The sequence below is a fragment of the Eurosta solidaginis genome, chromosome 3, assembly GCF_040869045.1.
Source record: "Eurosta solidaginis isolate ZX-2024a chromosome 3, ASM4086904v1, whole genome shotgun sequence".
NCBI classification, from domain to species: Eukaryota; Metazoa; Arthropoda; class Insecta; order Diptera; family Tephritidae; genus Eurosta; species Eurosta solidaginis.
Window position 1 is genome coordinate 16,271,599 of NC_090321.1, and position 8,516 is coordinate 16,280,114.

The 8,516-nt window shown below is 36.5% G+C and overlaps 2 protein-coding genes across 2 annotated transcripts; one reads left to right on the forward strand and one right to left on the reverse strand.

The window, feature by feature from the left end:
• Positions 1 to 2,316: 2,316 nt before the first annotated feature.
• LOC137243370 (glycerol kinase 3) lies at positions 2,317 to 5,595 on the forward strand. The gene is made up of 8 exons (XM_067771102.1): positions 2,317 to 2,575; positions 2,641 to 2,769; positions 2,826 to 2,955; positions 3,025 to 3,239; positions 3,310 to 3,522; positions 3,582 to 4,024; positions 4,107 to 4,468; positions 4,531 to 5,595. The coding sequence occupies exons 1-8, from the start codon at positions 2,498 to 2,500 to the stop codon at positions 4,746 to 4,748; spliced, it is 1,788 nt and encodes a 595-aa protein (XP_067627203.1). The 5' UTR covers positions 2,317 to 2,497; the 3' UTR covers positions 4,749 to 5,595.
• EMRE (Essential MCU regulator) lies at positions 5,373 to 6,217 on the reverse strand. Its single transcript, XM_067771103.1, has 2 exons — positions 6,103 to 6,217; positions 5,373 to 6,019 (listed from the first exon to the last, which is right to left on the reverse strand). The coding sequence occupies exon 2, from the start codon at positions 5,988 to 5,990 to the stop codon at positions 5,703 to 5,705; it is 288 nt and encodes a 95-aa protein (XP_067627204.1). The 5' UTR covers positions 5,991 to 6,019; positions 6,103 to 6,217; the 3' UTR covers positions 5,373 to 5,702.
• Between the last annotated feature and the right edge of the window lie 2,299 nt (positions 6,218 to 8,516).

The following is an 8,516-nucleotide window of genomic DNA, read 5'->3' on the forward strand; positions in this document are numbered from 1 at the left end:
CTGACGATACATAAACGACTTTAATTACATACAATAAACATTGCAAAATACTAAATCAGAAAAGACCGTACAGTAAGCGGGCTGTAATTGAAAATATCTAATTGAATGTTGTTATGTTATTATGCGACTAATAGCGGCCACCGTGGTGTGATGGTAGCGTGCTCCGCCTATCACACCGTATGCCCTGGGTTCAACTCCCGGGCAAAGAAACATCAAAATTTTAGAAATAAGATTTTTCAATTAGAAGAAAATTTTTCTAAGCGGGGTCGCCCCTCGGCAGTGTTTGGCAAGCACTCCGGGTGTATTTCTGCCATGAAAAGCTCTCAGTGAAAACTCATCTGCTTTGCAGATGCCGTCCGGAGTCGGCATAAAACATGTAGGTCCCGTCCGGCCAATTTGTAGGGAAAATCAAGAGGAGCACGACGCAAATTGGAAGAGAAGCTCGGCCTTAGATCTCTTCGGAGGTTATCGCGCCTTACATTTATTTTTTTTTTATTTTAATAGCCGAGTTTTTTTTTACAAGCGTATACGTTTACGTTTGCGCGTAAAAAAACGCTTATCCTCGCTTAGATATTACTTAGGAGACACATCTAGCGGCAGTGGTTAAATAACTAACTACAGAACAGGGTGTACCTACAATCGGAGACACCGACCTCTGGTGGCCTAATGTATAATATATAGCTGAATCAGTTGCGATGAATAGTGGACACGCACCATTTTAAGAGGTGATACATAGAATTAGTGTAGAGGTGAAACATAGACACATATTTCCGTTACATCTGAGTATAATGCGTGTTGAAATTTAGTAGTACAATTTTTATGCGCAGCAATTTCAGAGGTTTTTTAAAGTTTGACGCTTAGCAGTGCATATAAAGTTTAAGCGTAAACGTCTATGGATGTAAAAAAAAGGTTATTTCCGGTTTTCCAGTGCAAGTTTAAACTCCAGTTTAACCTTGCCACTATGTTCGATAACACACAATTTTGCTGCTCATCTCGGCTTAAGCGGCCAAAGTGGCAGGGTTAAACTCTTGTCAACTTTAACTCGTTCTGAAAAACGGGGCTTTAAACGTTCATGCACATTATACGACGCGACATGTAGCTACACGTTCCGACAAATATTTGCAGCATTTTTGTCTAGTATGATATGGCACCATTAATCGATTACATTGATTTTCATAAAGCGCCAAATACACGACACGAACAATTCCGCGAACATTCCCGTTATGTCATGTTTCTGCGACCTTTTCTGTCGTGTATGGCGGTGTTTGCCAGTTCGCGCAAATGTTCGCCAAAGATCAAAATATTTTAATTTTTGGCGAACATTTGCGCGAACTGTTCATGCGTGTATGGCGAAATAGCTCATAATCGTAGTAATTTCTGAACGGAACAGACGTGCGCGGAAAAGTAAAATGGACAATAAAAAATTTCTGAGTGAATTTATTGAAATGTATAAATCTTTGCCATCATTGTGGCAAGTAAAAAGTAAAGATTATTGTAATAGAATTAAAAAAATTGCCACAGCGAGCAATATTGCTGCAGCACAATTGTGGTCCGTATTCATCGCTGTCTGAAAGAGAACTAATGTTCGGCCAAAAGTTCGTATGGTGTATGGCCAAAGCTGCGAACAAGATTGCGGAATGTTCGCGGAAATGTTCGTGTCGTGTATTTGGCGCTTAAGGTAGGTTCGATCAGCTGTTTTATCTGATTATGGTTATATGGTTATAAGTCACCATTAATTGGCCCTGTAAGTGTTTTGAAATTATGTATGTATGCACGTATGTATGTACGTATGTATTTATTTGAAAATTTGTTCCTAGCACAACAATTTTGACAAATTATTTAACAGTGCTAGTCATGAATAGCATGAGCTATAAAAATTGAACATTTATAATAATAATAAATTAGATTAATCAAATTAAAATAAATATAACGGATAATAGTGAAATATTTATGTATGTAAATGTAAATCTTAAAACTAAAGAAAAGTAATTAATAAATATTAAAAGACAGCAGTAGTGATGATAACCTTTGGCTGGTTATAGATCGAATAGTATTTAACAAATAAAGAGAGAAGACACAGAGAAAGGAAAAGGACTTAGAAATGAACATTTTAACAACAACAATTTGAGATCCAGTTTAAGAGTCGTTAAAAAATGATGTTAACTCTTTTTTGAAGTTCGGAGCATTACTTAAGAGTCGAAGACTTGTAGGTAGGGAATTATAAAAATTTTAAGGTGTCCTTTAAGTTATGAAAAACGGCAGCACTGCTTTCTCGTTGCTTGCATGGTTCAATTATAATTGAACCATGGTTGCTTGGGCACATGCCGGTTGTCATTCAAGCACGCAAATGACATTCCATATGTCATATTAACAAGGGAAATTAATTTTTACGCAATCGTATTTGCTTAAACAAAGTGTGCGCGTATCAAAACAATTGTGAAAAAATTCAATATTTGGTTTCGAAGATAAAAGTTGAGAAAGTATAAAATTGCATTTAATGGCCAGCCCCGCATTTGGGACCTTTGGTCCATTGATTGGAGTAATATACGTGAGCGGTAGTCAATGCCGTTTTCTTGTAAGGAATGAAACAACCAACAATATTAAAGTACCTAATTAGGAAACAAAATTAATGTTTTTCAGATTTATTCAACAAAAAATGCGGAAGTTTTAACTTTTCATGATCGAAAAATGCGACAAATTGTACATAATGCTGGTTGGTTGGAATACGATCCCGCAGAAATTTGGAATAACGCCCAAGAATGTATTGAGGTAACTTGCTTTTAGTTCATTTTTGTTTTTGCCTTATAAATTTATAATTCTTTCAGACTGCGTTTAAGAACTTAGTAATATTGGAAATCAATCCGTATGATTTAATAGCTATAGGTATTTGTAGCCATCGTGGAACGACGATTTTATGGGATAAGGAAACGGGCAACCCTCTGTATAATGCTATTGGTAACTCATTCACAGTGAAGTTATGTCATTCTATTGATTATTCATCTATTTAAATTCGTATATTAACAGGCTGGAACGATTGTCGAACAGCTCCGCTGCTAAAGACAATGCTTGATAACGTGAACTATGATGTGAATTACTTGCGCCATAAGTCAGGATTGCCTTTAAGCACATGTTTTAGCGCTTTTAAAATAAAATGGCTTCAAGAAAATGTACCTGGAGTGTCTACGGCAATTGAAAAGGGTACGTGTCTTTTTGGCACAATTGACACATGGATTTTATGGGTAGATATGCTTAATAAAAACGATTTTTTAAAACAATATATATTTACTTCTTACAATCATGAGCTAACAGAATCTCACTGGTGCCAACATAAGTGGTGTGCACTCAACAGATGTCACCAATGCAGGCTACACAAGTCTAATGAATGTACACACACTACAATGGGACACGAAACTTTGTAAATTTTTCCGTATTCCTATGCAAATACTCCCACGTATACGCTCAAACTCGGAAATATATGGCTACGTTATTGGAGGCGTCTTAAATGGACTACCGATAGCAGGGGTAAAATTTGTTGCATACAATTCATGTTTCTTTTTAATAAAAATGTATGACATACATAGTGCATTGGGGAACAATCAGCCGCTTTGTTAGGCCAGCTACAAACAAAAGCAGGTCAAAATGCTTGTATTATCGATGACAGTTGCTTTGTTTTAGTAAATACAGGAGAAGCATTAATAGAATCCTCGAATGGATTGCTTTCGTTGGTAGCATATAAGTTGGGCCCAAAATCGCCTACCTGTTATTCCTTAGAGGGTGCTATTTCTAATGCCGGTTCCACAGTTAATTGGCTAAAGCAAGGCCTACGCATAAGTACAGAAATTAATTCCAATGACAACGTTGTTGAGGTGTTAAACACATTTCTGGGAGAAACTTCTATGATATCATCCTGTTCTTCGGGAATGTTGAATGCGGAATTTGGCTTGGCAGCAAAGCGTTCAGAGATTACATTTGTACCTGCATTTCATGGATTATATGCACCATATTGGCGCTATGATACACGGGGGTGAGATATAAAATAATTAATAAAGAAAAACATTAAATTTTGTATGTTGAATACAAACTATGTTTAATTTCTTTATCTTTAGAGTTTTGTTGGGATTGACTAGCCAAACAACTGCGGAAAATGTTACACAAGCTGCCTATGAATCAACCGGTTTTCAAATCTATGAGGTGCTGGACGCAATGAAACGCGATACACCCACATGGAATCGCCAAAATAATAAAGAGCGTTTAATATTTAGTGGCGAATATGCCGAAAACAATGCATTCGTGCAATTTATTGCAGATATTGTTGGTTGCTTGCTGGAAAGGCCACAGACAACATCACCAGCAGGATTAGGCACAATGATATGTGCTGGTATTACTATGAATGTTGTATCATTGTTGCAGGCAAAAGTTATGTACCCACCTCCAGTGGATGCATTTAGCCCAACAACTACAGTATCTCGTAAGAATATATAATTAAAAACGTTTAGAACATTTTTGCTTATCTTTCTTGATTTCGTATAGGACGAGAGCAGCTTTATAAACGATGGAATTATGCGGTCAAAAAGTGCTTAAATTGGAATAATTACGCAACGTATGAAGAAGACTTAGAATTATTTGCCCAACGTGACAATGACCCAAATCTTCCAATACGCCGATCTATACCTGGTAGCATATATATAACAACTTCCTTCTTACTTTTGCTTGTCGCTAATTTTTTGCGTGGCCGTCAAGTTTCATAAATGGTGAAGGTGTGTCTTGTTGTAACCGAAATAAACTAGTCGTAGATTTAATGGATTGTTGCGATATGGCCAGTTCTCTTCCGAATATGAATGAGCTAGGATCCGACGCTAGTCCGACTGTCGCAGGTGTGATATAAAGATGGTAAAGAATGGTTGTGCTAGAACTGTACAGCAGCCGGTTATGCCAAAGCAGGCGCCATAGAATATCATCTCTCAAACCACTTTGTATGAGAGCCGCAGGTGTGGAGTTCTGGCTTTAGTTTAGATTAGTTAATTAACTTTTTAGTGAGATTCTTAATTGTATAAGTTTGCTTAAATTGTGTTGAAGTTTAACTGATGAACGTTTAAGTGTGTGTGTCTAGTCAGATAATTTTCTGAATACGCTTCCTATTAACACATGTAAGTTATTTTGTTAAAAGCGCTGAACAATATACACTTTTCTTACATCGGACAACCATTTATATGGCTTGCATTTATTTAGATCATATATTATTGTGATTTGTAAAAGTTAATCTGTAATGTCATGCCTATTTAGTATTAAGTATTTTAATAAGCTAAATTGTGAACTTTCGATAAAAAAAAAGTAAATGTGCAAAGTAGTAGACATTATATGTTAAACTGTAATTGCGATGTTTCAGTTAGGTATATTTATTTTATCTACTTCAATATTTTGTATAATTTTTCATACAAAACCAATGGAAATAGTCATAAACTTAAATATGATTTTAAACAAATTTTTTGAAATTAAAAGCAGTTTTTAAATAAACTCCATAGAGAATAGAACAAATAAAAGGCTGTTAAAATAATATGAGAAATATATTACGTCACTAAACATATAAAATAAAAACGATATATAATACATACTTGAAGTATGCGTAAGTCACGATTTTAGCTTTCAACTTATATAAAATTGCTATCTTGCGTTATGCTAATCATTTCATGTACATTTATACTCTAATCATCATCATCATCGTCGTCGTCTTCGGATGGCACGAAAAGATCGTTTTCTTCTAAAAAGTTAGCAACGCTTTTGCTTATAGCTGCTCCAAGGAATAAGCCTGGTAAGACTGCGCAAAACACAAAAATCATTCCAAATGGTGTTTGGTGAGGTTTAGGTTTTAATGCACCGCTGCGAAAATGTGTGCCGTGTGTTATGTATTCCAATTTGGTATTCTCCTCCACAGTTTGGCCAATTGTTCTGCGAGCCATTAATATTGGCCGTATAAGGCGAGAAAAGAGCATTGTTTCAGATTGGTTGGCCCAAAAAGCGTCTACGATAATCCCAATAAATTATAAATAAACAATTTTGCAATGATCGAGAAATCTATATTTTCCGTGATTTTTAGCAACTTACGAATGTCAAATTTTTATTTTGCGAACTTTGTTGTTATTAAATCAGCTGTTACTCGAATGCATGGTTGCTATAAAAGGTTCGTAGGTAAGAATTTGTAAAAATAAAAACTAGGGGGTTGCACAATTCACGGGAAGATTCTTCCTGGCAGGGTGCCAATTGAGAGGTTTTTATTAATTCTAATTAAGATTTTAAATTCTGTTGCAGCTTTTTGACATAAATTTCTATGAGCTATCTGTTATAAAAGCTGCCATTGATTTCCATAATGTAGGTGTGAATGCAAACGCTGATATACTGTCTTGTGTAAATCTTGAAGACCACAGAATATCCGATCACGAAACTATTTCATTTGCTATAAAAGTAAGTAATTCAAACCCGTTACGAAGAGTCCTTTCATCAACATCCTGGGAGAATTATTCGGCCGATAACTTGACGACTCTACTGAGGAATTGCGATCTCAGTTTAATAAGAAGCATGAATGTCAACGACATGGTCAACTATATAAATACTTGTTTACTAGATTGTATGGGAGTACTAACGTTTGAAAAAAACAGTATGGTAAAGTTAAGAAATAAATGGTATGACAAAGAATTGACAGAATTGAATAAACTAAAATACCGGTTGCACTCACAATCTAGAGCAACGGGTGACTATACCGAATATAACATGGTCGCGAAGTACTACAAAAAACTAATCAAATTTAAAAAGATTAAATACATGGAGAATAATATTGATATCAATTGCTCAGATAGCAGGCTAATGTGGAAGTATCTTAAGCATGCTGTAAACTTAACGGGGCCAAAAGAAAAGATCTTGACGGTGATCGTAAAAGGTGTGACATATGATACACCCCGCGGTATTGCTGAAGCATTGAACTCCTTCTTTATAGATGGCATTGTTGATATAAACAGGGAAATTGAAGTTGTTCAGAGTCAGAACGACTTCCAATGTACAACTAGGTCATGTTTAAAATTCGAATAAATTACGGTTGAGGATGTTATACGTATAGCAAAAAGATTCAAAAATAAAACTGAGGGGAAAAATTTACTTTCAGAAGGCGTAATTAAAGATTCGGTATCGTACATGGGTTTCTTCTATGCAACCGCTATAAACAAATCCATGTCTACTGGAATAGTGCCAGACATGTGGAAAATTTCGACAATAGTACCAATTAGGAAAGTAAAAGATTCAATAATGGCAGAAGAACTAAGGCCGATAAATGCATTGCCGAACATAGAAAAAATTCTGGAAATTGTAATAAAAAATCAACTGCTTAATTACTTAGAAAATAATAAAATCCGTATAAAGGAACAATCCGGTTTCCGAGAAAGGCACTCTTGCGAGACGGCGTTAAATAACGTCATATCTAGCTGGAAGGAAGAGCTGAGCCTAAAAAAACATATAGTAGCAATTTTCATTGACCTGAAAAGAGCGTTCGAAACAATTGATAGGAATATAATGCTCGATAAACTACAAAAAATTGGTATTAGGGAAAATGAATTGCAGTGGTTTAGTAGCTTCTTATCAGACCGGAAACAAAGAACAACCATCGAGTCAGTAGTTTCATCCGAGGCACAAGTGGACATAAGTTTACCACAAGGGTCGGTATTAGCACCAATCCTGTTCAACATTTACATAAACGACATATCATCAGCACTGAAATATAGTAGTCAGGTTGAAGGCCATCAATACTTCCCGAGATGGCCCGGTATCGGAAAGGCTCCGTTCGAATACAGCCGAATTTATCCCCTGGCTGCAAATCGTCCAATAGGCACGGTCCGCATAACACCCTGGATTAGGGGGTTGGCAGTTCTTGGTCACCGACATCCCGCTGCCCTCCTATGAGGCAAAACGGCGTAGATGCCAGTCCTAAACAGCTCCGCCTCATAGTCGGGCGCTATGGAGATCGGCTAAGCCCTCACACCAACGACAAGGTGCCTACCCTAGTGAGGGCAAGTCTAAAGAAAAATTTCATTGATTTCGATTAACTGACATGTTGCAGTACAAAGCGTTGTATGGAAAATTATCAAGAAGAAGAAATCAGCTGTTGGGATAACAACACCTGGTACTGAATTCGCCTTGCCACCACCTGGTAAAGACTCGCCTTGTTTGATTTGAAGAAAAACTGATCAAATTAGAAGGAACAGAAAGCACAAGGAACGCCAACAGAGTTGAATTCAAGAATGGTATGATGTAAAACGGGCCTAAGCGGCTAAGTGGTAAAGTTAACATTAACTGTAGATTAAACTTACATTGAACAAGTACATACAAGTAGCTATGGTGACAACATAAAGGAAAATAACCATGTAGGAAAATGAACCGAGGGAAAGGCATTAAAGAGTATTTTATGAGGGAGTGGGCCATAGTTCTATAGGTGGACGCCATAAAGGTGGATCAGGGTTGACTCATGACACCAA